This window comes from Mustela erminea, chromosome 4 (genome assembly GCF_009829155.1).
Source record: "Mustela erminea isolate mMusErm1 chromosome 4, mMusErm1.Pri, whole genome shotgun sequence".
Lineage (NCBI taxonomy): Eukaryota > Metazoa > Chordata > Mammalia > Carnivora > Mustelidae > Mustela > Mustela erminea.
The window spans coordinates 81,598,735-81,625,865 of record NC_045617.1 but is presented as its reverse complement, the minus strand read 5'-3'; the positions used below and the strand labels follow the sequence as shown (position 1 = coordinate 81,625,865).

The window sequence follows — 27,131 nt, the reverse complement described above, 5'->3', positions numbered from 1 at the left end:
GATAAAAGGACTGACCTTATGTAAGAATTAAGTAGTAAGCCTGGATGACAGAGAGAGAGCATGTCTCCTTCCCTGTCAGATCCCCGATATCTCGTACAGTGCCTGGCACAGTAAGGATCCGGCAATGATTTATTCAATGAAAGGCTTATCTCCACAAGAAACCTTCAAGGTTAAACTTCAGTTTTCAAGGCTGAACATTATCTAAGAATTTTCCCATGAGAAGCGAAAAAACCATTGCTTGATATGGACGCTTTACATCTCATGTTGAAGCGACCAGCTGAAAAGTAAAAAAAAAAAAAAAAAAAAAAATCCATAATAGCAAGCCACTATTTTGATTCATCCTTTGTCTGAATTGATGGAGTGCTCAGAGAACATCTTAAGGGAACATGGAGATTAGAAAAAGCAGTTCAATGTCACAGTAGCTATTACAGTATCATGGGGGAGTGTGAGAGTCCAGTTCACATCAGGGGTGGACAGCTTGCTGGGAAATTTATTCTATTCATAGGAAAATCATAGCTAGCATTCATATTTATTATCATATATCATTCCACAGTGAAACTGGGAACTGAGTCATTATCACACACTATATTTCCATGTCTGTCTATATATTACTGATGGGTCTCCATGCACAGAGGTCCATAAACTGTTCTGTAAGGGTTCACATGCTACATATTTCAGGCTTTACAAGCCAAGCAGCCTCTGTCACAGCTGCTCAGTGCTACCGTGGACATGGCTCTCATCCAATAAAACTTTACAAAACCAGGCAGCTGCCAGATCTGTTAGTTGACTGACCCCCAATGTAAACTACACCTGTCCTTGCAAACTCTTCACTGATCTTCAGCACCAGGAAACAGCCATCTCCTCTGCAAAGTGTGTCAGTAATAAAGCTGCTGAAAGCTGTACACAAAATGGTACAAATCCCTTTGCACTTCAAGTGTACAGACTTGCTCTTACGGCTAATTGTAATAATTTCCACCTCATTTTAGAGTAAGTGGTGGATGTGCCTTCTGTTTTAGTTCTTGGTGGCATAGAAGGCCGTATCTGTTAGTTTTGTGAGAAAGAAACCCATGGTGTGACTGCAGACAGTGAAATGTCTTCAGTGTATTGCTTTATTGTTTTCATTTATGTAGAGGAATGAGTGGTGTGCCAATGCAAAGCAGTAGCCCTGAGCAGAGATGGGAAAGGGAAGGGATATTGAAGTCATCACTTACAGAGCAGGCAGAGGCAAAGGCATCTGTAGACGTGGAGTGCATTCCAAAAGTTGTACGCATAGAGTGCACCTCTGAAGAGCTAATATCAGATAAGACAATATCAAATAAGGACAATATTACCAAGTTAACTTTCCCAGAATCACAGATCCAGAGAAAAGAGGCCCTTATACACACAAACTGATTTGATGGTAGAGAAAGTCATCTCAATTGACCAATCTCTCTACAGTTTGATGATACTTCACCGTTCGCATCCCCTTCAAAATTTTAGGGAGAGACATCAAAAATGGTTATGGTTCTGTTGGTTCATGGATGCCAAATCCTCTAGATATCTGATTTTTTAAAAATATATTTATATAATAGTAACAAACCCAAAGTTCAGAATGTTTTTAAGTCTTAAGACAGTCATTTTATTTTTATAGCAAGTACAAAATTTAATTAAAAGGGGGAATAAGAAACTGACAGTGTTGTTGAATGTCTGTCACATTTTTGATAGCACTCCATGGATTTTGAGGATTAGACAATACTGTGGAAATACAGTGATAATAACGTTGTGAGATTTTATTATGAAATAATCAAATATTCTAGGCCCAATGCCACTACTTCTTAGTGATATTCTCGAATTGGGAAATGAGTCTTGAGGGTTATTTCAGTGAAGGCGGCAGCATTCATCAGTTACCAAAATTTTTTTTAATTTTTTTTTAAAGATTTTATTTATTTATTTGACAGACAAGTAGGCAGAGAGGCAGGCAGAGAGAGAGAGGAGGAAGCAGGCTCCCCGCTGAGAGAGAGCCCGATGCGGGGCTTGATCCCAGGACCTTGGGATCATGACCTGAGCCGAAGGCAGAGGCTTTAACCCACTGAGCCACCCAGGCACCCCCAGGTACCAACATTTTTATTTAGAAAAAGAATTGATTAATTATTAAAACCATAAAATGATCTCCCCCATGACATCTGTGACATCATGTTATTCTTTATGATCAATTACTCATCCATTTATCTCATTTTTCTGTCTTTCCTGCCATTACCAGGTACATGTGAGACAAGGAAGTAAGGTATGGTTGTAAGGGCAGTTCATTTTTCTTTTTGTCAAAGGCTTCCCCCTCCCACAGCCATGATAATATTCCCTGATGATTGGTTATTTCTATGAATTGAGAAAGAACAGATCCAGCTTCATCAAATCTCCATTAAGGTTATTCTAAGATCTGTTGAATTAAAGTTGTGTCCTTGGCCCATGCAGTAGGGATATGGATTGTTTTTAGAAGCTTAAAAATAAGGAAGGAATGGAAGAACAAAAAGAATTACTATGTTGCAATGCAATTAATGAAGCATTTGGGAAATGGGGAGAGAATTGGGTGGAGGGTCAGGCCTTGGGAGACCTTAGGAGGGTCAAGGAAGTATGTCAGCTGTTGCCTCAAGACCTTATCCTGAGCACTCTACCCTACTAAACCTGCCTCATCTCCTGCTTCCTCAGCTCCAAGATGTTCCTCATAGTACTTTGTACTTCTCTGAGGGGTTGGTTTCTTTAAAATAAATGTAAGAGATGAAAATACTTTGGAGGAAGTTGACAGTGGGTTCATTTGCCAAGATTATCAAACTTAAGTAGTGTTTTTAAAATTGTGCTTTCCTAAATACAGTTCTCTTCTTAGAATAGTTCTCAGGTTGCAAGAATGGAGACCAATGAAGAAATGGGAGAAGTTCATAATACATAATACAATACATAAGATTAAAAATTCATAGGTTAAAAGCATAAGAGTTTATCCTAGTACTGTAGGAGATGTTAAGTGTAGATCTTCTCTGTTTAAGGAAATTATACATGAAAATAGGGTAATAAATGCACCATGAGAAATGCTTAGAAAAGAATCACATACCTCACAACACTCAGCTTCAGTCATTGAGACTCGGTCTTAATTTTTCTCTGTCGATTCTCCTCTAAAATGCGTTCTTTTCTCTTTCTACTGACATCATCTTAGCTCAGACCACCATCCTCTCTCATTTAGACCATTGCAATAGTCTCGGTCCGCCAGCTTCCCCTTAGTCCCTGCAATTAATCACCCACCAGCAGCCAGGGTGGTCCATTTAAAAAACACCAATTAGATTATATTCTCTTTTGCTGAATACTCTTCTTTCTCACTGCATTTTGAGCAATGCCGTGCTCACCTCTAATGGCTTACACAGTGTTCCTATGCGTTTTAACGGCTCCCGTCTCCACTCTTGACACTTGCTCACCATACTGTGTTTCCCTCTTTTCCTCTTAGAACAGGGGAAATAATCGTAGCTTCCTCACGAGTTACTGAGAAGGTGAATAGTGTAAATTGCATCCAACAGTGCCTAGTCCAGAGGATGCACTCCATGAATTACTACTGTTAGACATCAGCGACATCGGCTGCCCTTCCAGTTCTAGAACTAGCTGTGCCCTTTCCTCCTTGGCACCTTTGGTTTCGATGTCCGCCTGCCCGAACAGCTCTTTCCCAGCTCCTTGCCTGGCTGCTTCAGTCTCAGCCCCAGTGCTTCATCTGCAAAGAACACTCCCCCTCGCTATCTAAGTAGCTTCCACCGAACTCTCACGTCATCCAGCCACCTGTTTATTTTCTTCACGGTGTTTCCCCAAATCATATTACAGATTAATTCCTTCAAGTGTTTTCAGTCTGTCTCCAACAACAGACTGGAATCTAAGAATGGAGTTATATCTGTCTTATTTGTCACTGTATCCCCAGCTCATGAAACAGTAGAAACTCAGTGTTCCTGATGGACAGGGACGTGATGACAAGGGTCTCAGCTCACAGTTAAGCTCAGTTATTGAATGAATGATTCACTGCTGACTCTGTTGGTTCTGTGTGGCTGCTGTAACAGATTACCACAGACTTGGTGTCTTAAGACAACAGAAATTTTCCTCTCACCGTTCTGAGGACCAGAAGTCCAAAGTCTGTTTCGTGGGGTACAGCTGCTCCCCAGCAAACTCTCAGCCTAGGGTGGGTGATGGTCCAGTGACACCAAAGAAGACACCTGGAGGCAGTGATCAGGATGCAGGTTCCCTTGTGCAGAGGGAGCATCTGGTGCTAGGATCTACACGCAGCCAGTTTGTAGATCAGAGCCACTTCACCCTGCAACTCTCAGTAGCCCGGCCAGCATTTCCAAAAAATAAAGGCCTGCCACATGCACACTCTTCATTGCAAAGGAGACACTTGTCTTAGGTTGGCCAGCCCCTGAGCCCCTGACCTTGAACCCTGAACAACACACTGTGCCGCGCATCCTATCTGAAGGGAACACAGAAGGAGGACAAGATCTCTGTATTTTCAAAACCGTGATTAACAGGGATATTCAGGGTATGTTTGAACAACCCTGCTATCCAGCATGTACCATATGCCAGGCCAGAATTCAGCAGAGCCATGATCCATGCAGAGTCTCTGGGAGAGAATCTGTACCCGGCCTCTTCTAGCTGCTATGGCTGCCAGCATTCCTTGGCTTGTGGTTCTCTCTCTCCATTCTCTAAGTGGAGATCTTCAAGTCTCCCTCTGCTCCATCTTCTCATACCCTTCTGTGTGTGTCTACCTTCTCCCTCTACCTCTCTCTAAGAAGATACATGTGACTACATTTAAGGCCCACCTCAGCCTGGGTATATTAGCCTGTGCTCAGGCTACCCTAACAAAATACCACACGCTGGGTGGCTTAAACAACGGAAGTTTACTTCCCACACCTGGAGGCTGGAAGTCCCAGATCAGAGTCCATCAGGGTTCAGTTTCTGGTGAGCTCTCCTCCTCGCTTGCAGACGTCTACCTTCTCACTATGTCCTCCTTGGCCTTTTCTCCATGTGTGTACATGGAGGTGAGGGATATGGGAGAGAGAGCTCTCTGGAGTCTCATGAGGACCCTGACCCACATTTATGACCTCATTAACCTTAACCACTTCCATGGAGAGCCCGTCTTTAAATATAAGACACATTAGTGGTCACAGCTTCAAAGGGGGGTGGGCAGGATAGCCACAGTTCAGTCTATAGCACACAGGATAACCTGTCATCTCAAAATGTTTAACTTAATCAAACACCCTTAACATTCAAAGGTTCCAGGTATTCAGATGTGGATGTATTTTGATGGGGGAGGGGGTCCCTTTTCAGCCTACCACACGGAGGAAGCAAAATGCATTGCTGAACTTGAATATATTCAAAGATGATTTGTGGTGCTAGGGAGTAGTTGCTCTAAATTAATAGAGCAAAGCAAAATAGGAACTTAGAAGGATTCTTAATAAGTTCAAACAATCAGGCAGCAGTTTGTTATTTGCACTAATAAAAAAGCCTTCCGCCCCAGATGGACTAATGGTTGTGCCCTTCTTTTAAGTTGCCAATTCTCTACATGCATTTGCAGTTCAATTTGATTCATGCTGAACTTTTTAGAAAGAACAGTTAAGGAAAGTTTTCAGACCTATCCATGCTTTAGCATTGAGTCTCAGTGACGTAAAGCTAACAACCGTTGACATTTATTGAACATTTACTATGTGCCAAGCACTGCATCAAAAGTCTCATATATGTATATGTTTACACACACACACACACACACACACTGTCTCTAGGAGGGATGGGGCAGGGTGCAGTGGGGTAACCCTATCTTCATTCCTGAAGCTGTGAGCCATTAGTAGTTCTGCCTGGATTGGGTTGTTGATGTTTCACATTAACTATAATTACAGGGCATGGTCATACTAAGGAATGCCTGGGGATCTCCTGTATCCCAGACCTATTATTCCTTACCTCTTTCATGAATTAGGAGCCCGGTTCCCTTTGGTAACCAAGATCCATCACCCCAGCCAGCACAGTGACAAGAACTCCCTTTTTTGTTAACTGAGAAGCACAAGCTGAAAGCAGCTGAGTAGCGGTCTTCACTTCCAGTCCAGTGGAATCATGGTTGTGTCTCCTGGTAGAAACATTCCTCCTTTTGTTTTAGTTTTTTGAGATTTTATTTATTTTAAAAAGAGAGAGAGAGTGCCCGTACTTGAGAATGAGTGGGGAGAGGGGGGGAGGGAGAGGGAGAGAATCTCAAGCAGACTGCCCTAAGAGCAGAGCCTGATTCAGGGCTTGATCCCATAACCCTGAGATAACAAACTGAGCCGAAATCCAGAGAAACTTAACAAACTGACCCATCCAGGGGCCCCTGAAACATTTCCTCCCTTTGGAACTAAGACTTTTAGATCAGCAAAGCAATACATTAGTGGAAAGCAAAAATTTTACTGGTGAATCACTGGGGGAAATAGGGCATGGTGCCACTCCCATGTCTGCCTCTTGATTCCATTGTAATGAAACAGGGATTCTTTGCGGTAAGCTGAGCTGTAACACCTACCACTTCTGTAAACTAAATCTCCTTCACTGGCTTTCACATTCAGTTTCCTGCAAAATCACTGCAGCCCAGTATGACCTGTGTGTTGTGTGGAGGGAAGATAGATTGATGACGCAAGAGTCGTAACATGGGAGTGAAGGCCACTCTCTGCGTCCCTCACACGCAAACGCAATCCCCTCTTGACGAGTGATAAGAAGAAGGAAGCATGGAAAAGCGACATAAATGAGCCATCTGATGGCCTTTGTTGTAAGTGAGCCTATAATTAAACACTCCCACAGACCAGGCCCCCTTTCTTCCACGTCTGGCCGGGCTGTTCTGGTCTTCTTTGGCCGGACTGCAGAGAATAGAAATCTGCATGAATGAGGCGTTCTATCAGTTCACCAACCCAAGTGAAAATGTCTGTTTGTCATCTACAAGATAATGTCAGAAATCCATTTTTAGCTCCCTGTTGCTGTACTCTTGTGTGAAATTACTCACAGGGGAAGATATTTGCCCATAAAAAACCTTCATTGGCCTTAGAGGTGATTGGCTGCACGAATTATAGGGCCAGATGAATTGGTTTCGCAAATCAAACAGAAGTCCTCATAAACCAAACTGGGATTGCAGCGGGAGGAGCACTGCCCTGTCCTGTGACGGTGTCAGGGTCTTCCTGCTCGCTCCTTCTCTCCTTAACAATACGCTGCTTAAAGGATAAAGTTGTTCTCCAGGTATTTAAATCTTTGCAATTCACTGGTTTGTTGGTATAGATAGAAACACCATTTGTCATTTTGACTGAGGCACTCACTGATTTATTTTTTGTCTAAATGAGATAAACACAGATTTGGGATGACTTGCTATCACCTTCAGAGAAAGAACTGGGAGGGAGGGGTTGAGGTCAGTGCTGGTGGTCTCTGAAGACAACCGAGTTGTGGGTTTGTGGGTAGATCGTGTGCCACGCTGTCATTTGATACTTCTCATGCTATGACTTATGACTTAGAAGAAAGAAATATTGCAGTATTTAACCAGAAAAATTTAGCCCTTTTCTTTAAAAAAAAAAAAAAAAAAAAAGGGAATGAGGGGCTGCCTGGGTGGCTCAGTTGGTTGAGCAACTGCCTTCAGCAGTCCTGGGATCAAGTCCCACACTGGGCTCCCAGCTCCATGGGGGGTCTGCTTCTCCCTCAGACCTTCTCCCCTCTCATTCTCTCTCTCTCTCAAATAAATAAATAAATAAATAAAATCTTAAAAAAAAAAAAAAAGGAATGAAAAGAGGGGATGAGAAATACAAGGAGGTAAGAGTAGGGGACAGAACAGCAATAAGGCAGTTCTAAAGAATTTGAAAAAGCTCTGGCCTTTCCAGGCAGTGTGTTTCCAGTTCAGTAAACTCAGGAGCCAAACTTTTGCATTTGTAATACTCTTACTAATAATAAAAAAAGATCTTGTTAGTTTAATGCAGAGCCAGAATTAGGAGGTCAAACAGCAACTTGTTTATGTTGGCATTTCTGTGGAGCCAAGTCTGTCTAGTTGCCTTGCCCCGACTAAGAATTGGCTCAGACCCAGCAGCAATAGATCAGGCCCAGGGGAGAGCCTTTCCTCACAGGATCCCAGGCAGACCGTGGCTGACAGCCTGCCCAGCAAGGACCAGCCTCTCCTGGTTCTGCTCCTCACCACGGCACACCCAAGCTCAAGGTGTGGTCCACAACCGGCTGAGATACACACAGCTGCCCAGAGATGAGCTCTCGGTGACCGGTCCTCTCCCTTCCACCCCAGGGCACCTGGCAGATTAGTCGTGGCCCAAAGGGTCCACTCTTCAACTCACATCTCAAATGGGAATCCATAGTTATAAAAGCCAATTTTATCAACCCATAATACTTGGATTTAAAAACTCTGCTATGGCATTATATTTACATAGCATTATATTTAATTGTGATTCTCTCATAACTAGCATTTGCATTACTTAGTTCCTAATGAGTCTTTCGGTTACTGTGGTACCAAGGATCTCCAGCTGCATAACCTGGTTTTCTGTTGGAAACAGAATGGACTTAATTATTTGTTCTCAGTCTCTAGAAATCACAGTTAGATGTGCCAATTGATTTACCATTGTGTGTGCATTTTATATCACAGAGGATGGAAGTATAAGTAAAGAACACTATTTTACATTGTAGATCATTCAGGATAGTTTTCACAAACCTAATGAGAAGTCTAATTTTTCCCAGGCACAACTTGCTGCTGAACTTGCCAGACCAATCTCCCTGCATGGAAATTCTTCCCGACAGCTTTTGAACCTCACATATACCAGTCTGTGCCATCTGACCTTGGGAATGACCAGTAACTGCCCTTTATTGTTCTACTTACCCATGGTTGTATTAACCTTTGAAGCAACCGCAAAGTTTGCAAATTCCCAACCTCTATCCTCCTAGGTATTTTCTGCTAAAGAGTTAAAAATGTGGAAAGATTTAATTACATCTGTGTCTCTTTCAAAAAAGAAACAAATAAGAACAAAAAAGGAAATCATTATTGTAGCCACGTATCTTTTGTTTTCCTTTGTGTATGTGAGAAGTCATGCATAAGAAGGACACTTAGAAATGTCCTTGAATTTCAGTGCAGTGCAGAAGCCACTTTCAACGATTACCATTGTCAAGTTTCCAAATGGAATGACTCTTGGAGCAGCAGCCTTGCATCCAATAGAACTCCTTTTCTGGGGCAAGACATGTCTTTTTATGTTTTAGATAATGCCTTCAAGATGAGGCCTGGTCTGAGATACTGCTATTTCTTTCCTCCACACTTTACAGATGGCCTTGGGAACACGCAACGGTTTGAAAATATTGTCCTTTGCTCACCTACCACAAATGAGAAGGCTTTAGGGATAGTGTTCTCTCCCCCACTTATCTTCTCTCAAGTTCAGAAAGCAGGTCCTATCAGGTCAGCAGTCATGGCTCACAGGTGTGTGTGCATGTGTGTGTGTGTGTGTGTGTGTGTGTGTGTGTGTGTGTGTGTGTATGGAGGTTAAAAGTGAGAGATGGAGAGAGAAAAAAATACACGCTGGGTGGTTAATTTAGGGAATTATTCCTTTTCTGGGTATCTAGTTATGCAGTCCCCCTTCCTCCTGGCTATCAAGGAACTCTCTTGACCTGTGTCTCTTTTCTTTCTAATTTGACCTTATTTTCTACCTCCTTCCAATCACATTTTATCTGAGGTTCCTTGGCTCTCCAAGTTAGACAAAATTGGATCTAAATTTAAATCTCTCCTTTTTTGTCAGATAACTCCAGGAGCTCTACCCAAATCTCAATCCCCTGTACCCCAGTTTCCTAGGAAACCTCACCATCTACTCTTTTCCAGATCTTTCGTCTACATATCACAAGCGACATAGTTCCTTTTTTCCATTGACTCTGTTTCTTTTCTGGAGATAGAACTACCCTATATCTCCCTTTAAGAGCTAAAAGAGTCTTTTAACTTTGTATTATCTATTTTAACTTTGTATTATCTATGAAATAAAAATTCATTCTGGTCATTAATAGGCCCCAGTGCAGTCGCTGAGCAAAAATGACCAGAGCCCAACATCAGTAGTCTTAGAAAAGCCATATTATACAGAAGCCTGCACCAAGAGTGCACCCCCCAGGGAAGAAGAAAGAAGCAGGCCCATCATACAGAAGTGGTTCAGACATAAATTCAGTAAAAGCAGAGCTTTAACCCAAAGTCACTTCATCCTTGAACCCTTCCACCTTTCTGAGCATTGACCACATTCTTCTCTGCTCACCCCTGCCCTCCTCTTGGTCAAGCTAGAAAAGGAAAGATGCCCTTGAAAATTGCCCTCTTCCTCTATTATTCTACATTTGTAAGTAAAATCTGAAATGGCTTTCAAACCATGTAGTTTCTTACTGGTATAGGCTTAAGACTCACTCATGTCATTAGTTTATTGAAACTGCTTTAATGTTCAATACCAAAGCCAAAAGGAAAATTTGTGTCTGTCCTTAACTGATATGCTGAATGTCCCATTAGCTAAATAATAATCATATTGAGATGCCAGCTGGCTAGAGCTAGGGTTTTTTTTGTTTGTTTGTTTGTTTGTTTTAAGAATTTATTTATTTGACAGAGAGAGACACAGCAAGAGAGGAAGCACAAGCAGGGGGCGTGGGAGAGGGAGAAGCAGGCTCTCTGCTGAGCCGGGAGCCCGATGTGAGGCTTGATCCCAGGACTCTGGCATCATGACCTGAGCCGAGGGCAGGCACTTAACAACTGAGCCACCCAGGTGCCCTTAGAGCGAGATTTAATCCCTCACTGGAGGCTGAGGAACTTTATAAAGTCTTATCATCAGTCTTCCAGGCCACCCCTTTCTGGATGATGGCTCATGTCCCAGGAAAATTGCTTTAAGCAACACACAGGCATTCTCATTATGTGCCATGAGAGCTTTCTGACCCTTGTTAGCAAAGAGACCCATCAGGATGGAAAAGACAGCAGCAAAGTGAACATTGTGGTCAGCGTGGTCATGTTAGTGCCGGCCCACCGCTTCTCCGCTTCACAAAGCTTCGGGTTGGATAAACGCAGGTGTGAGTGTGTCTACAACATGGAACATAGAACATCTTCTGATGGGCTACCACTGACCACCGTGGATGGACCACCACGCACACATCCACCAACAGCCTTGTGCTCGTCAGTGGGGATAGCCAGCTTCCACCTGAACCCTGCCCTGTGTGTAACTTCAGGCCTCCTCTAGTGCCCAGGGCACTCCTTGTTCTTTGGTTAGACAACTAGGCATGAGTATTTTTTTTTTTTTAAAGATTTTATTTATTTATTTGAGAGAGAGACAGTGAGAGAGAGCATTAGCGAGGAGAAGGTCAGAGGGAGAAGCAGACTCCCCATGGAGCTGGGAGCCCGATGCGGGACTCGATCCCGGGACTCCGGGATCGTGACCTGAGCCGAAGGCAGTCGTCCAACCAACTGAGCCACCCAGGCGTCCCGGCATGAGTATTTCTTTGCACCAAATGACATAGGCAGCCTAGAATATACAGATTTTTTTTTTTTTTAAAGAATGCGCTATCAGGCTAAGTGCAGCATCCAAACCTGGGAATCATCCTATCAGGGATCCTGATTCAGTTTTCTTCTTTTTGTCAATCCAAAAAGAGAAAAGAAAATCAGATCTTTCCTCCATGATTTCTAATATTCAATATTTATCCAGATGACTCATAATGCATATCTTTCTGTTCCCTTTTGGACATGCATGCTAAATAAGATTTTGTCTACCATCTATGAATAAAAACTCTTGGGTGACTTCCAGGATGCCTCTGTCATATAAAATCCCATGCTATCTGTATTTTGAACAATGTTAGAATGACTTCTGCATGAAATAAATGGAAATGCATGGGAAGTAAAATATGTGCTGTCATTCTAAAGCTGAGTCCCGGGAGAACCCTAGGTAGTGGAAGTATCATTCAACTTGTTGGCTCCATGTCCAGAAAAGGGATGATTCAGGTATATGTTCATACAATGACAAGAGTATTAGCTTTACAAAGATGGATTTGTAAATATTTGTCGTCTTGATCAAGGCAGACAATTAGAACTGAAAGGAGGAATTGAGAGGAATTCACGTCCTTGTTGCAGGATACTGCTCATGAGATCCTTTCCTGTCCCTCCCCCCGCATTGCCAAGTCCCGTCCATCCCGAGTTTATGAAACGTCCTGTGCCAATCCACTGATCAGCAGCCCCCATCTTTGACCCAGACTCTTGCATCGTGCCTCCCCATTTGTTGTCTGGTCATTCTCCTCTGACTGACCCTAGGTTTGAAGATGACTTTTGAAGTTAATGATTAAGGGTCAATATTCTGACTTCCCTTTCAATGAATTTTTGTTTGCCATTGTATGTATGAGAAAGGACACTGGATTATCCAGTTTAAAGCTAAAAAATTGAAGTATACCACTGATACAGGCTGACTTTTTACTGTTTGTTTCTTTAATCTGAAACTTCTACGTGGTTAAATTTTTTCATTTACTCAAAATACAAAGAACAAAGGACACTTAGCAGATGTCGACACTATGCCAGGCTCTACACTTGACACTGGTGGAGAAAGACACAGTCCCATAGTTAAGGGAGAAAGGCAATGTAATCAATGACTACATAAAAGTGTTTCATATGTGACCACTCATTATAAGATAAGGCTGTAGACATTAACGACAAAACAGTACTCATGACAACAAAGGTGATAGGATTGAATGCTTGTTACAAGGTAGGCATCGGTTAAAGTTTTTATCTGCTTCATCAAGTTTAATCTTTACAGCCACTCTTTATATAGCTACCTGTATATAGATAACAATTATTAGCCTTACTTCACTGATAAGGCAACTTGGACCTGAGGAGGTTAACGTACTTGTCCAAAATGACAGCTAGAAAGTAGGGGAGCTGAGATTTGAATCCAAAGTGTGGGTAGAAGGCAGTGTGGAATCTCCTCCCCGCCTTCGGCTGCCGACATAGAGGCCAGCTCACACCTACGAGCAGCATGGCTCTTCACTTGAGACTAGGGACATGTCTGTGGAGTTTGGAAATGAAAGTCATTAACAAAATATTTGAAATTATTTTGTGTTGGGAACAAACCCTTTTCATTCACCAGAGTTTCAGGTAAAGACTGCCGCTCTTGAATGTAGAAGTTCAGGAAGCAGGTGTGGGGTAAATTGGTTTTCTGAGATCACCTGCAATCGATCTGATGGTCTTCTTTTCCTCCCATTTCACCTTGCCAACAAATTCACGGATCAAAGAATAAAGTGCACTTCTTTTCATTGGGAAAAACTGAATTGGTTGTTTCAAGTTATTCAAGTGAAGTTGTTATAAGCTGAATCTAGTCTATAAATCCACCTGAGGAAGGATTATCACATCGTTTGACTACGAGGAGTAAAGGAATTGAAAGACAGGGTGAGGAATGATCTAGAAAGAAAATCAGAAAGTTGTCTTTAGTCCTAGCTACCTTGCTGCTGCTAAAGAGAGAGAGACGGAGGGGGGTCAAAAGAAGGAGAGAGAAAGGAGGAGGAGGAAGGGTGGGGACGGGGGAGAAGGGGAGGAGGAGCAGTAGCAGGGAAAAGGAGAAGAAGAAGGAAAAGAAAAAAAAAAACACCACTGTAATGGACTCTTCACCTCAGGGATGTCTTTTCTGCTGTAGCTCTCTTTGAACTATTATAGCCTTGCGACGTACTTTATAGACTCTGCATCCTCTTCCTGTTGTTCTTCCAGCTTCCAGTTAATTTTTGTCTTTTCAGCAGTTTTTAGTTCTGTTAGAGTAAGAGCATGAAAAATGAATAGGAAAACCCAATCACACTGGTCTTGTGTTTGCCATGGATGCAGCACGTAGTCAAGACTGGCACAACAGCTCTTGACTAAAATGGGATTTGGCATTTACAAATGCATTGTGTTTTGTCTGCCTATACCTCTGTCTCTCCATCCAGATGTTTAAGCCCTTGGCCATAGGTTCTCATTTCTCGTTCCCCAGTATATAGTTCCATGTTTGCTATAAAAGGGCATAAAAGAAACTGTTTGCTGAATGAGTGAACAAATGAATGAATGAACGAATGAGTGAAATAGAAATGACAACACTTGTGTTGTAACCTTACTCCCCTCCACCTCAGTAGATACTCAAGGAACAGCTTCCAGTGTAACTGCTCAAGAAGGCCCAGAAGCGGGGCACCTGGGTGGCTCAGTTGATTGAGTGATTGCCTTCGGTCACATCTTGTTCCCAGAGTCCTGGGATCAGGGCCCACATCTGGCTCCTTGCTTGTCAGGGAGACTGCTTCTCCCTGTCCCTCTACCTGTTACGCTGCCTTCTCATGCTCTCTCTCTCTCTCTGCCAAATAAATAAATAAAAGTTCTTTAAAAAAAAAAAAAAAGGTCCAGATGTTGTAGTTTTTTGAAAACATACATAAATTCACAAGCCCTTGTATAAACCAATATTTTCTCCCCTCCCCCCCACAAATCTCAATAAATTGTCAAGCAAATACTTTAGGAAGCAGAATGCTACCTATGCAGCTCTGATTGTTTCCAGATTAGTGGAGCTTGAGTGGCATGCTTACTACTTTTTCTCGACCTAAGGATAATCTCTTCTTGCAAAGATAGTTACAAAAGTCGGTAGCAGTTCCTATGAAGAACACAAATAGTGTCTAAACTGGATGAAGGCACAACAAGAGTGCCCAGTGCAGCTGTGTCAGGGAGGGATTCAGTGTTTATGGCTTCATTACAACCTTAAATGGAACATCTCTATTTCTTCTGGGTTTAATGAAGCCACAAACAACCAAGGTTTTGTAAAGGGATATCGAGATCGTTTTGTTTTGTTTTGTTTGCTTTCAACTCAACGTGTTTTAATTTGTGCTTAACTAGCTCTCCCACATCAGGGACTCAGACTGGCACTTTAGGGACAATTGGGTAAGTGTTCTGTGTTCGCTGCAGAGCCGAGGAAAAAGATAAGGAGAATCAATAGGAGTGAGGCAGTTTAGGAAGAGAACATTACACGTCCCATCAGGAGCCTTGGCCAGCCTGTCAAGGCACCTGGTCGGCTGGGCAAATGCTCTTCCCGGGTCCCTCGGGGCCTCGTTCCCGTGGAGGCAGCTCTGCTCTGAATGGCTGAGTGACTTTGCTGTCGTGTTCTTCAGTTTTCAGGGCTTTATCTCCTGTCTTTCTTCACCATCCTCATCGGGCTGGTGCTCTACTCCTCCACCTCCACATACATAGCCCAGGACCCCCGAGTGTACAAGCAGTTCCGCAATCCTTCGGGCCCCGTCGTGGACTTACCGGCCACAGCTCAGGTGGAGCCCTCGGTCACCTACACCAGCCTGGGCCAGGAGACTGAAGAGGAGCCCCACGTGCGTGTGGCCTAGGACGAGGCCCCCCCGCCCACTGAAGTCACCTCCGTGGCCATGTTGTTCGCCCTTCATCTCCGTATTGTACATAGAGAAAGGTATTTATTAGGTGTGTGTACGCAGGTGGACTGCAAGGTAGCAAATCTGAAAGCCTGTGAGAGGCACAAGCTAACCATCCATGGAGACACGGGCTCCAACCCACCTGACTTAGCAAGACGCCTAGATAGTGTGTATCCTGATCGCGACCCTCCTGCATTAATTACTGTGAAAACTTTTGAATTAAAAGCAAGTATTGTTATTATTTGTATTATTATTGTTACTGTTATTACACTAACTTTCAGGAGGTTGTTTTGTACTCCTGACGAGAACTATCGCCAGACCCACGTGTAGTTAACAGAAGTCCCCCTTTTCTATGGCAAGTCACTTTTTAAGAATCATACTTTATTTTTTTGCACAGTCTATATGAGCGCTGCGTGCCACAGGAGCTCCACCCCTGAGAAGTTTCCTTAGCCTAGGGACCTGGTGGCTGATGGTTTCCTCTGTTACCTGTTGGATTGCCTGCTCAATAAGAATTCTGTGCTTGGGACCCTTGTGGGGAGGGGCAACTGACCATATAATTCTCTATTCTAGGAATAGATATAAAACACTTGAGCCTTTTTATATTTCCATCTCTGATTACTCCAGGCCATTGCCTTTTTGTTGTACCACATAATTCTGCTAATGAAGTCCCTGTAATAACAGGATAAGGAATGTTCCATTTCTGAGGCTCGTAGGAAACCCCAGAAATAATAATATCATGTGCGTTTAGGGTTATATATGTATATACATATAGATGTATATATATATATATATAAAATCTTTCTGCCCCTTTCTATACCCTCTCTTCCAAAAATGTATTTGATTTTACCTTTAATTCCTAGATTTCTTTAGTGACACTATGGAAATTATTCAAGTCATTGGAAGAAGCCATGGCCCCTGCTCTCTTAAATTGTGTGACACCCTTTTTAAGCTCCACCAGCATGGACATCACCCTCATTGTGGGGTTTCATCGGTTGCGTGGCCTCCCAACAAAGTCAAGGTGCTGATGTGGAGCAGTCTGTGACGATGGCTGGATAGATCTGACCACTGGTAGTGATTAAGATGGCGTGGATGAAAAGCATGGCCTCCTGGTCATATTTGGCATCCCTTCAACCGCAGAATATATCAACGCCATATGCTTAGGGATACAGAGAACATCACAGGATCCTGATAAGGCTTTGAGGCTTTGAGGGATATGTTACTAGTGTAATTGTGTTGCCCTTAAAATAACTATTTTTTTCAACACACACACACACACACAAACACACACAGAATCAAGAAGCACCACAGACCTCTACGATTTGGAATAAATTTCATGTGTCAGTATGTGAAATAGTCTTTAAGTTTGGCTGGTTTCAATACCATGTAAAAAAAATCCACGATGGAGTACAGGGATTGTAAAGGAAAAATAAATGCTTATGAAACTGTGGGCAGTTCAGATCAATACATCTTAAACAAACAAAGCAAAACACCAGAGGGGTCTGCGTGAAGTAGGACAGATTGCAGCCCCATCAGGATTCCCATAGAGCCTGCCCAAGGCCTAAATCCTGGGCAGGCAAACAGGTCCCCTGATGGCTGGTCAGCAGCAGGGGGCCCCTCTGCCTGCCTTCTACCCAGGGGGTGCAGTCCTGCCCCTGGAGATAGGGAAGAAAAATTATCTCCTCAGATATGCAGAGTTGATGGTCATCTCTGTTCAGCCCACTCAGAAATATGCTTTATTTTTGGAGGAAAAAAAAAAAATACAATGTCATAACAACTTGCCAGTGTCTGCTCTCTGTTACCTTTTAAGCCAATTAAATACCTTTCTCTGAATATTTTGTCCATTCAGATCTGAAGACCTTTAAAGACTGTGGTTTTATTTTTGTGTTTACATTCCTTCGGTTGGCATAATTTGCTTGATTTATTGCATTTTTAGTATTTATTTTAAAGCCAAATGTTTTAGTCTTTTTTATTCATTCTTATGACACTAATTTGTAGACACTTAGTAAAGTCTTATGAGAAACAAGTGGATGAAGCTATTCCAAGTCAATTCAGTGGACTGGGAAGTTTTTTAAAATTAAAATTTCGAAAAGGTTTGCGATCAACAGATGGCTAGAACTGGCCATTTGGATTATTTTCTAGGATATTTTAATTGACTCCATTGTATGGAAATGAAGTGTGAATGTTAAGGTGAACTCACTGTATGCCCTTTACCATCCAGTGTCCTTGTGCACAAGATCTTCACGTCACTGGAGTCCTTCACTGTGTTGGTTCGTCTCCAGTTAAAAAAGCTGATAACATATTGTACCGTCTGAGTCAGGAGTCCCAGATGGACCCTTCTGACAGAAAAGAAAATAACAAAGAAAATCTCTTCTCTGTGCAAAAGCACTGGTCCTTTGGGAGCGGGTGGGAACTGGGAATAGGGCAACATTAACTCTAGCCGTTTTCATTTCTGAAATCTCACAGCCTCAGTAGACACCAGCAGAAAGTTCAGCTTTTCGCCGCACACCCCACCTCCGACCCCTGCCACCACCCTCTCCTCCACAAGTGAGACTTTAGCAACTTGTATAGAACTGGATTGGATAAGCAAACCACAGCGCCCCTCACCCCGCTAGGGATCAGTGCTGGTTCTCACTTCCTCCCTGAAAACCTGCGCCACTGGGGACAGCCCTTGCCTTGGTCACACCTTCCCACGGCTCCAGACTCTGTAGTACACAACCAGGTAGTCCAAGCAATGGAAAAATTTGCACCACTGTGTCCCATGAAAATGTTTCAATGTTTAGTTTAGATATTGCTAACTTGTGCTATTAACCTTTTGACGAGCGTGTAGTATTGTTTGTTTTGGGTTTGTTTTTGAGTTATAACCACTTAGTAGTCCCCAGCTAGCTACCAGGACCGATTTTTACCCCATGGGTAGGATTCTATTGTCAAGCCACATAACAAGCACACTAATCCAGGCACCGAAAGTGGAAAATCTGAACCAAAAAGGAGATTTACACCGATAAGTTGAACAAACTTTCCATTTTTGATATTTGCATGCTCCCCTATGGACTGGCTGTGGCAATGTAATGCCTGTATAATGTTTTCAAATAAAAATAAATGCTTTATGAAAGCACTGAGTTCTTGGTTTTCTTGAGTGTTTGCACTATGACGACCGTGGAAGGAGCTCCCAAGGGATGCTGGAAATAGCCATGAAAGTAGATAGCAGGATCCATGTCAAAATAAAAACCAGAAAGAAAATATTTCCAAATTAGGACAGGCACAGTTGGCCTCAGAGCTGTAGTTTTGAAAAGCCAAACTGAGCACCTTTGTAATTTGCAAAATTAATTCTTTTATCTGAACACTTAAGAAGGCTCTGGGGCTACGGCCTCCAAGCCTGTGTTTAAAACATATGTAGAATGACTCGAATGTTCCCCCAAGAAACAAGGGTCTTATAAAGGAGAAAGTTCTGTGTATCCTGCCCTTGGCGCAATGCCAGGCTTAAAAGATGAGCACTCTTCCAGAACACAGCGTTTATTAAGAAGGGCTGTTTTGTGTCTCTGCTCTGGACCCACATGGTATCTTGTCATTGTCCTTACCCCTCTGACCGCAGCCACTAGCAACCCCTTCAGTACTTCGAGACGATGTATATAAATTCACGTGTTCCTGTCATGTGCGTTCATAATCGGACCTTGAAAATTAAGCGAGCTGCAAAGACCTGAGTTACATATTTAAAAAATTTTTTAAAGAAAAACACCCCCTTTGTTTTCCCAGGAGAATAGGAATAGTATCACACCGATCCTTTAGCGTACCCGTCAGCTGAGGTCCAGTATGCTCTACCTTTATAAATACAACCCTATGCACTTAACACTAAGAATTTGCCTCCAAATGTGACTCAGCTCAAGAAAAAGCCTTTTCCTTGAAAAAACACAAAGATGAAAAAATAATAAAGATAATGTGCTGTTCACTTTGTTGAGGAGGTTCTTTCATCAAAGATGAAATATATTTGAAACTTCAACCCAGGCTCTGTCCAAGGGCCCAGCCGTTCTTAAATGCTTGGAGTCCAGAGAATATACGCGATAAATGCGTGCGGCATGTTTACTCAGTCTCCCCCGTGCGAATTCTCTTTCCTGTGGGAAAGAACTCGGTTTCCTAAATGCTTGGAAGTTCTTGCAAAGGTAAGATAAGGCAGCACTTGAGTGATTTTTGTGACTACTAGCATGAAGAAAAAAAGAGAACCAAGTAAGATTAACAAGAGAGCTGTAATTTATTATGTTCTCTCGATGTTCCATAGGAAAACAAACTGTAATGTTGAAATGACAGGATCCATTTTTTGGCCTAGCAAAACATCTTGCACAGGGAAGGCACTTGTACTCCTTTTTTTTTTTTTTAATGGAGTCTAACTTCTATACTCAAAATAGAAAATACAAGTGTAGGATGTCTATTACAAAATGTTCTGTTTTTTTCTTCTACTACTTAAGTACTTTTTTTCTATAAAATTCCTTTTCTTGGAAAGGAATAAATCACTGGTCCACTTAAATGTACCCTTCTGGGGAGTTCGTTTTTTTTTTTTTTTTAATAAACCCTTAAAATGTTTACCCCTTGGGATAAAAAAGCAACAAAATGAAGTTCTTTTTTTACTTGCAATTAGTGTTTCTGAATTTATAGCTCTGCTTCTTAATTATGTACACTGATCTTTCTTTTTTGATTCCTTTCTTCCCTTTTTCTTTTTTTCTGTCTTTTTTCTTTCTGCAAGCATAAACAGAAGGATAGCTATTGGCCGCCTAGGCAGTGTCTCTGCCCTTTATTCTCTATGTAGTCAAAAAATGTTTAATTCAAAAAAATTATAATACAGCTGGGAAATCCCACACCTACCAGATGGCCTTACATCAGTGCCTAAAAGGACTAGCCATTGTGTGTCACTTCTCAGACAGCCAGACCAGTCGCGTCCAAACACTATACAGCAGGCTGATTAACAAGGAAAACTAATGATCAGAGGGAGCAGGTCTCTGGGAATAGACAAAAATTAGGGGCTTCCATCTGGATAGACAAAGGCCTGGTGTGGGTAAGACTAAAATCTATCAAATGAGCTTGTTCACCTCGCCTCAGCGTTAGAGCTAGAAAAAAATCCCGTAACACTTGAAGGATAATTTCAGTCTAGATAAAGATAAATATTACTTTACACGATGGGGAGTAATCTTCCTGAGTTTATTACCTCAAAGTGATGTGTTAAGTCACCAAATAGATGGGAGGGCTACAATAAGGCATTAAATCGGCAGTGTAATTCATTATCCAATCTGTTAAGGCTTCCAAGAGTGAAAACAGGCATTATTAATAATTATGCCTAGACAATGGGTGTGGACCCAGTGTGTCCCAGGCGGACCTGAACGTGTGTTCACCCTGATTTTAAGAGCTAACACCGAAAAACGGAACAAAAAGAAAAATAAAGGAAAAAAAAAAAGAGCTAACACCAGCCCATCCCTCAGGGTGGGAAGCTGACAGCACAATGGAGAACCAGTTCTTCTGGCCACAAGATGTCGCTGTCTGAGGAAGCCCATATAGATGAAGCCCAACCCCTGCCCAGGAAGGCCAGGCTGAATCTTACTCCTGGAGGGCAGCGCCGGAGGCTAAAGGAAGCCACACTGCTAGAATTATTTACAAGTAATTTAGATTAGAAGCTGACACTCATACGTTTCAAGACAAACCATAAGTGACTCTTAATCTCACAAAACAAACTGAGGGTTGCTGGGGGGAGGGGGTTTGGGAGAAGGGGGTGGGATTATGGACATTGGGGAGGGTATGTGCTTTGGTGAGTGCTGTGAAGTGTGTAAACCTGGTGATTCACAGACCTGTACCCCTGGGGATAAAAACATATGTTTATAAAAAATAAAAAATTTAAAATAAATTAAAAAAAAAAAGGAAAAAAAAAAGTGTTCAGTGAGGAAAGCATGCCTGAATGGATGATACTCCTCATGGGAGAAAGAGGTAGATTGTTGGGTGCTGAAGAACCGATGCCTGGCGGCAGTGGCTCAGAACCCTTCAGCAATTCTGCACCACCATGTTCTCCAACAGCGTCCCCAGAAGTTATTTCTGTTGTGTTTTAGCAAGGTTGGGTCTTGTTCATGCCTTTCTTGGCTTTGTCTTGGTAGGCAAGGAGAATTATTTCCATTGCACCTGAAGAGATTTGATAAATTTTAAGTAACTGTAATAATTACAGTGTCACAGATGGTTGGCCACTTGCCAGTTTCACAGCAAACTAGAAAAGCAAAAAAGAAAATCTACTTGTTCTTAAAATGACTACTTTTCTAAATGAAATTACCAAAGAGAAAGGAAATGGGTTAATCACTGGAATAATCAAAACAGTCTCATTATGGGACTCCCTGCAAGCTTTTGTTTGAATTCTTTAATGCAGTTTTTGGCATTAAATAGGATTTTAAAAGCTAAACAGGTCATACATGCATACAAACGGTTGAGTGAATCACATAACTGCTTTATGCACCCCAAGATTCTGCCTATCAGGCTGCATTTTAATTAAAAGGAAAATTGTCAGGGATGGGGGACGACTTAATGTGGGGGAGTTTGGTGTCACAGTAGAAGGCTGAGACTTGACTTAGCATTTAGTTTCAACCCATAATCATGACTTCCAAACAACAATGGAGTTCATTTTCATTTTAGTCAAAAGCTTAGATGAAGAATTAGAGACCTGGAAAGAATATTGGAAGTCATTTTGTTCAAAATCTCAAGTCATTTTCTGATATATAAGTGTGGGGATGGTTTAGTTGAAAGAAAGATGTTTTAGTCTGGAGAAGCTATATAGCCTTGCTCACCCTGGCAAAATTCTGACGATTGCACCATGGAGGATGAGTCCCCAGTTAAAGAGGTTGTTCTGGGATCACTGGAAACCAGGGTCATAGAGCTAATGCAGACCTTTACCATTCAGGGCTCAGACAATCTGGTCCTTAAGGGGATCAATACTTCCACCCAACTCCGTAAGTGCAATCCCAAAGAGAAAAGAAAGGAAAAAGGGCATGTGCCTTTGCCCTTCCGTGGTGAATCCATTAAGACAAATGTGTGGATGGGAAGCTGTTCCTTTGCTACCCCCGCTCAAACCTCAAGTCTAAGAGGGGTCTTTGGGATGGGCATTGCCCATGAGACTCCCCAAACCAGACAAGTTCCTAAACGCTGCAGTGGTCCATCTGTAACTGCTGTCCTGGGCATGAGAGCTCACTGCTGCTATGTGGAGACATCTTACCCAGACCCACTAACTGTCACTCCTATATTCTCCGACGACCTGTGGCAGATTAGTGTCACTAAGAAGTCTACTGCCCTTGAGAAACAAGTCACCTGCTCTTGAAAGAAGACCAGACTTGACTCTAAAGTGAAGGAGCTTCTACGTTCCTCCTGACTACTGGGACAACACAAACCACCCAGTTGAGTGACCCTTGTGAGGCAAGGATGTGGGGAAATAAAAGTCATCAAACAAGAGATCATGATAATAGAACTTTGAAATTTTAAAGCAAAGTTGTTCCTGTCTTCCCTGAGGAGTGCATGTGGCTTTCATTCTGGACCATGGTCTCTTAGATCCCTGGGGTTTTATGAGGCCACCAGTTCCTACTCCTAAGCTACCAGGGGTTTTGGTAAAAGTGTCCTTCTACTATTTCTCTTGTGGTTGGTTGAATGTATTGCTTCTATTTGTAATGCAGCCCTCTTTTCTTGCTTCTTTTTTTATTTTTATTTTTTAAAAAGTAATCTCTATGCCCAGTGTGGGGCTCAAACTCACAACCCTGAGATCAAAAGCCACATGCTCTACTGACTGAACCGGCCAGGCACTCCTTGACATTGTAAAGAAACAGACTTTTATGTACTAATGCAATGCTATTAATGACATTATCATGATAAAGTAGAATATCTTCTACAGGGTACAGCAAAAGTCCCATCTGTTTCTACTGAGAAGGTAAAAGCATCTGCTTTTTGGAATCATATTATTTCTGTCTGCACCTCCTGAAATAATTGACCCAGCTTCCCAGCAGCATTTCACATTTGCTGCCATCTTCTCGGCTTGGTTTTTCTACTTCACTAGTTCATTCTTGATGACTGCTTCTTGGAACATTTCAGGGAAAAGACATTTTTTTCTTCATAACTTAACTATATTTGATCTTTTGTTTTTAAAACAAAACATTTAAGAAAAGGAACATGAATGGTCATATATCTCAGATGCTGTCTCTAGGCTGTATGCACATTTGTTTAAAAATAAAGAATAGAATTGGGTTTTTTTAATATTACTCTGAATATTTATTAAAACATTCTAGGTCCTAAATAACAGTTTCTTTAAAATCAAATCATGCTTTTAAAAACATTAAAAATCATTATATTTTCCAACATCTTTACCTGTCAACACTATACTTCAAGATTCCCACATTAGCAAAACACTGTGAAATATCCTACTTTTGGTGAAGCCGGTTCATACCATCCATCCTGAGGAATAAGCTGATTTTCTTCAGGTTATTATCTAATTTAATTTTTCTCTTGTATTTTTTTATTTCTAAAGTTGTAAAACACTTTTTTTTACACCATTCTTCCATTTATCCAAAGAAGACGTTATAGCCAGGTAGGATTGCCTGTGGAGATAATAATATATACAAATCACTCACTGCTACCAGGATTATAAGGAACTAAATGCTTTTCTTTTTTCTTATATAGTTTATTCTTAGACTAATAAGTAAAAGTATTAATTCTGAAGATGACAATCTAAAAAAATAAGGCATTAAAGTTAAGCCCCCAAATCAAACTAAAGAGAAGTTTTGGTTACATTCAGATGTTTTAACCGACCAGGTTCTGCCCTTCACTGGCTCACTTACAGCAGGTGGACAGGTGTAGACATGAGTCCTGACTCAGTTTGGCTCACATGTTCAGCCAGTGTGGTAAAACAGGTGTTGGAAAGCTATGTGCCCACACAGAGGCAAAGTCAAGATGTGAGAAAAGAATCCAAGTCAAGTGAAACTATCCAGGGCATCTTGTATTAGTCATGTATATTCCTGATAATGCTCCTATTTGAGCTTACTGTAGGATATTCTAAAACCTATCTTCATGTGAGAATTTGAGACCATCTTTTAGTTACTTGCTTCCAGATTAAATTCTATCTGGGTTATGTACACTAGATGACAATTTTCTCCAGGGAAGGAAATTGAAAAATTCTTCCAACTCTACTCCTTTGCAACTTGATCTACTAGCTATGTCTATTTTTACCTTACAGAGATTTGTTTCTCTTCATGTTCATCACTTGAACATCTTATTCCACCCGTCAATCTCCAGCAAAGTTATGAACTCAGATCTTGAAGGTTTTTCTGGGAAGCCCAAGGTCAACTATTAACAAGACCAAAGACATTGATTTTGCCTAGTATCCCATGGCACATGTGGTTCAGGATGAGATGAATGCCTGAGAACAGAACAGTCAGGTTACATTTCTCCTTCCTGAACACAGTGTGGAATGTGCTTAGGATTTGATTCCACCAAATGCCCTTTTCAGTTGGACAAATGAAGCTTTGGAACATGCCCAACCTAACTTTTCCATTTTCATCTCCAGTTGCCCACTTTATAAACTCAGGCTCTGGTCCTCTGATATTGAAAATTGACAATGGATGGAGATCCTCCCCTCACTCAGTGAATGATGTGGAGCTACAGTAATTAGGATAACATCTTCAAGGGGAGGATGAAGTTCAGCAATGAGTGTCAGACCCCAAAGTCTCTTCCTTTAGAAAGGCTTTGCTCTCTGCCAATCTTGAAGGATATTACATTCAAATTTTTAGGGGGGTCAAAGCATTTTATTTGAGTCTCTTACGAATTTCTATGTAGCTACAGTTAACCACTATCATTTATTGTACTGTGTGCTAGGCACTGAACATTGTAGCAATTGTCTCCTTTGATCCTCAAACCAATCCTATGGGGTGAAGTGTATAGTGTATCCTAGTTATTTTGATGAGGGAATGGAGGCATAGACGGATTATATAAAATGGCCAAGTTTGTACAATGAATAAGTGATTGTGGGGTCAAGATTCAAACCCAGATGTATCAGACTCCAAAGATATCACAATATTGTATTAAGATGTCTCCTGATAACTCAGAAAAGAATTTATTTAGTCGATGAAACTTTTGAGGAGTTGTCCACAAAATGGAGTGATTAGAAACATGTGAGAGAGAGATGAAGTGACTCTGTATCCAAAGAGAGAAACAGTTAATATCGTAATGATTAAATTAGTTAACATATGAAACCAATGCCAACCACACTCATAGCTCATCTTTTTTATGGGAAATGACAAGTAGATTCTCCCTTGTGCAATACCCACAGCAACAGATGGTCTCAAGGAAAGAAAGAATTCTACCCGCCGACTGAAGAGATGCTGACTTGCTCTGGAAATGGAAAGATGCCGCCAGGGCCATGTCCCAGGCTTCTGCAGCAGGCTCCATTTGCACCTGCCCAAGGAGCAAGTCTCGCCCATGCGCCCTCCCCCCGCCCCCACAGATACCTTCCCCAGGCCACGTCCTACAATAATTGCTTTATCTGCCGGCTGCTGAACTTTGCAGCAGCATTTGGCACAGCCTGCCACATCCTCCTTCTTGAAACACTCCTTTCCCCTAAAGTTCACAGAACCACATTCATCTGGCATTTCTGAACTCTTTCCTGATGTCATTTACTGGATCCTCCTTCTCTCCCACAACTGTAAATCTTGGGGCTCCCCATGGCTCTGCTCTCCCTTTGCATGTCCTTTAATCTGCACTCAATACCACTACTTTAGACCTCGCTTCATGCCAACAGCACATTTGTGTCTCCAGCCCAGACCTCTCCCTGCCTGTTCCACACCGCCACTTGGAAGTCGACCGGGCTTCTCAAACCCTAACACATCCAGGGCAGAGCTCATGATTCCTCCCCAAATCTGCTTCTCTTCCAGGCCTCCTCACCTCACTTAAGAGCAACAACATCTATCTGATGACTGGCACCGGAAACCCCGGAGATTCATGCCCCATTGTGTTCTCCCCATCAGGATACACATCCAATCCCAAGCCAGTCTTGTTATCCTTGTGTCCTGAGTCTGACTACCTGCCCAGTGCTTTGGCCACCCCAGTCCCGCCTGCCTTCCTCTCTCTCCTGAGCTATGGAAACTGCCACCTGATGTTCTCCCATTTCTACCGCCCTACAGTCCTTTCACTGCACAGCAAGGTCTATACAAAAATGTGCATCAGAGCCTGTCATTTCCCTGCACAAACCTCTCCAGTCACTTCCCATGGCTACTGGAATAAAATTCAAATGCCTTACCATAGTTCTCAAGTCCCATGAGACCTGGATCCCACCCATCTTTACAACTGTATTTTTTTCTATCCTCTCACTCACTGACCACACAGTACCGTGTCCTCCTCCCACAGAGTAAGGTCTTGACAGCCATCAGGCTAGGATGTGCGCTCCCTCAATCGGCACAGCTCTCAGGCATCTCTTTTGGTTTCAGCTCAGATGCTGAAAGGGACTGTTATGGTTAGCCTCACCCTGGGCTCACCCTGCTCGAGTTTCTTCATGCCATTTCCTGCTATTTAAAATAACCCTTTAATGTATTTGTTCCATTACCATGTTCTCCACTAGAGTAGATACTTTGTAAGACTGGAAAAAATATTCGGTAGTTATTTTTGTTTGAAGCAACAGAAACTGGCTCTGACCAGATTAAGGAGAAAGAAAAATTCACTGAGAAAGCTCTGACTCTTTGAGGTGA

At 42.2% G+C, this 27,131-nt stretch overlaps 1 protein-coding gene and 1 long non-coding RNA gene across 7 annotated transcripts in view; one reads left to right on the top strand and one right to left on the bottom strand.

The window, feature by feature from the left end:
* Positions 1 to 18,508, top strand: part of SLC35F1 (solute carrier family 35 member F1) — a 391,058-nt gene extending 372,550 nt beyond the window's left edge. For all 6 annotated transcript variants that reach the window (XM_032339696.1, XM_032339699.1, XM_032339695.1 and 3 more), the window contains one exon: positions 15,133 to 18,508. In XM_032339696.1, coding sequence (XP_032195587.1) covers positions 15,133 to 15,357 — 225 coding nt within the window. In that variant the 3' untranslated portion in view covers positions 15,358 to 18,508. The remainder of the gene's footprint in view (positions 1 to 15,132) is intronic.
* Positions 18,509 to 23,690: 5,182 nt separating this feature from the next.
* On the bottom strand, positions 23,691 to 26,873 carry LOC116588525. The gene is made up of 3 exons (XR_004284989.1): positions 26,776 to 26,873; positions 24,622 to 24,811; positions 23,691 to 23,993 (listed from the first exon to the last, which is right to left on the bottom strand). It is a non-coding gene; the product is annotated as an uncharacterized LOC116588525 (long non-coding RNA).
* Positions 26,874 to 27,131: the final 258 nt, after the last annotated feature.